The sequence below is a fragment of the Eimeria necatrix genome, genomic scaffold (assembly GCF_000499385.1).
Source record: "Eimeria necatrix Houghton genomic scaffold, Enh_scaff2842, whole genome shotgun sequence".
Classification (NCBI taxonomy): domain Eukaryota; phylum Apicomplexa; class Conoidasida; order Eucoccidiorida; family Eimeriidae; genus Eimeria; species Eimeria necatrix.
The window spans coordinates 361-2551 of NW_013653396.1; the positions used below are offsets into that span (position 1 = coordinate 361).

Below are 2191 nucleotides of genomic sequence, written 5' to 3' on the forward strand. Positions count from 1 at the left end.
GGCCACTGCATGCTAGAGTTAGGGTTTAGGGTTTAGGGTTTAGGGTTTAGGGTTTACCCATCCGTGGCAGTCATCGACGAATCCATTATTATCATTATCGACTCCGTCCCCACAAACCTCCGCAGGGTTGGTCCACTTAGTGGGGCCACTGCATGCTAGAATTAGGGTTTAGGGTTTAGGGTTTAGGGTTTAGGGTTTAGGGTTTACCCATCCGTGGCAGTCATCGACGAATCCATTATTATCATTATCGACTCCATCCCCGCAAACCTCCGCAGGGTTTGTCCACTTGGGTTTGTCCACTTGCTGCGCTGCAGCTCCGGGTGGTTAAGATCGCAGCCACTGTCGATTATTGCGATGACCATTGGTCTGCTGCTGCCGGTCCAGAGCTTCCAGACTTTTTCTGCGTTGATGCTGAAGGCCGCGGCTTGCTGCAGGTTCCACTGCTGCGCGAAAAACGGGTCGTTCGGGGGCACTGCTTCTGCTGCTGCTGCTGCTGCTGCTGCTGCTGCTGCTGCTGCTGCTGCGGGGGAGCGGGCGGCGGCGGGGGACTCTGCTGCAGCTGAGGCTATTACGCGGCGGCTCAGCTCCAGCAGGCCAGGCCCTTGCTGCAGCCGACGCGCAGCTGCAGCAACAGACACCTCCTGCTGCTGCTGCTGCTGCTGCTGCTGCTGCTGCTGCTGCTGCTGCTGCTGCGGGGGGGGGTCCGGCTCTTCTATGAATTTGCTGCTGTCGCGGAAGCCCCGCTGCACGCAGGGGATCTCGGGAGTCACGCTGAGGACTTCGTTTGGAGAAACTCCTTCGGGAAGTTTTGTAATTATTTCCATTTCCAAAGCTGAGAGGTAGCGAGTTTCCATGCCCGAGACGTCGGGGCTGACAGCAGCAGCAGCAGCAGCAGCAGCAGGGTCTGCTGCTGCTGCTGCCCGCAGCAAGTCCGTGTTCAGCAGCGCCTCCGTGTGCTTCAGCTGCTTCTGCCGCAGCAGCTGCGACACTTTGAACTTCAGCGCAGCAACTGCTGTTGACCTGGCTTCTTGGCCGTGCAGCAGCTCCACTTCTTCTGCTGCTGCTGCAGCACCGTCTGCTGCTGCTGCTGCTGCTGCTGCTGCTACCTGACACCCTTCTAAAGGATAAGCCAGCACCAGCTTCGCAGTTTGCTGCGCTGCTGCCAGCCGCATGCGTTCCTTCTCAGCAGACACCCAGCAGGAAGAAGGCGGCACTTCTGCGTCCAGCAGCGGCACCCCTGCTGCTGCTGCTGCTGCTGCTGCCGCTGCTGCTGCTGCTGCTGCTGCCGCCGCCGCTGCTGCTGTAGGCGGCGACTGCGCCGCGGAAGACTCGCGCGAGAACGGACACGGCTCCTCGGCTTCTGCTGCTCCTGCTGCTCCTGCTGCTCCTGCTGCTGCTGTTCCTGCTGCTGCTGCTGCTGCTGCTTCTGCTCCTGCTCCTGCTGCGTCAGTCGACCCGCCGTTCCCTGCTGCTTCTGCTGCTGCTCTGTGTGCTGCTGCTGCTACCCTCTGTGCTGCTTCCGCTTCTCCTGCTGCCGCTGCTTCCGTTGCTGCTGCGCCTGCCCCTGGGGGCGCTCCCGCTGATTCGGCTGCTGCTGAAACGGCAGTAGCAGCAGCAGCAGCAGCAGCAGCAGCAGCTGAAGACGGAGTCGGAATTTCATGAGGCTCCCACCCGCTGGGGTCTTCCAGGTCCCGGGGGGCCCCTGAAGGTGCCCCAAAGTCATTGGGGGCCCTCAAGTCGTTGAGGGCCCCCCAATCGTTGGGGGCCCCCCAATCGTTGGGGGCCCCCCAATCGGTGGGGCCCCCCCAATCGTGGGGGCCCCCCAAATCGGGGGGGCCCCCGCTATTAGGGGGCCCCCCATTTAAAGAGGCGTCTCCAAGTACAAGGGCCTCTTCAGCCCCCAGAGGGGGGCCCCTAGCTTCGTGAGCTGCTGCAGCAAGTGTAGCAGCAGCTGGGGGCCCCCTCTGGTCCGTGGGGGCCCCCTGGAGGTGGGTGGGGGCAGCAGCGAGGACGCAGCAGCTTGCTGCAGCAGCAGCAGCAGCAGCAGCAGCAGCAGCCGTGAGTCTCCTGCGTTTGCTGTTGCCAATAGGCAGAGGCAGGAGGGAAAAAAGAGACAAGAAAGACCGCATTGGCAAAATCCCCGCAAAGGCCACTTGCTGGGGGGGGGGGTGTTGGGGCTGCTGCTGGGGGT

The 2191-nt window shown here is 62.3% G+C and overlaps 1 protein-coding gene across 1 annotated transcript; it reads right to left on the reverse strand.

Annotated features, from left to right (window-relative positions):
- Positions 1 to 203: 203 nt before the first annotated feature.
- Positions 204 to 2129, reverse strand: ENH_00038710 (subtilase family serine protease, putative; the record flags this gene model as incomplete). The annotated part of the gene is made up of 1 exon (XM_013580619.1): positions 204 to 2129. One exon carries the CDS (start codon positions 2127 to 2129, stop codon positions 204 to 206), a length of 1926 nt encoding a protein of 641 aa, XP_013436073.1.
- Positions 2130 to 2191: the final 62 nt, after the last annotated feature.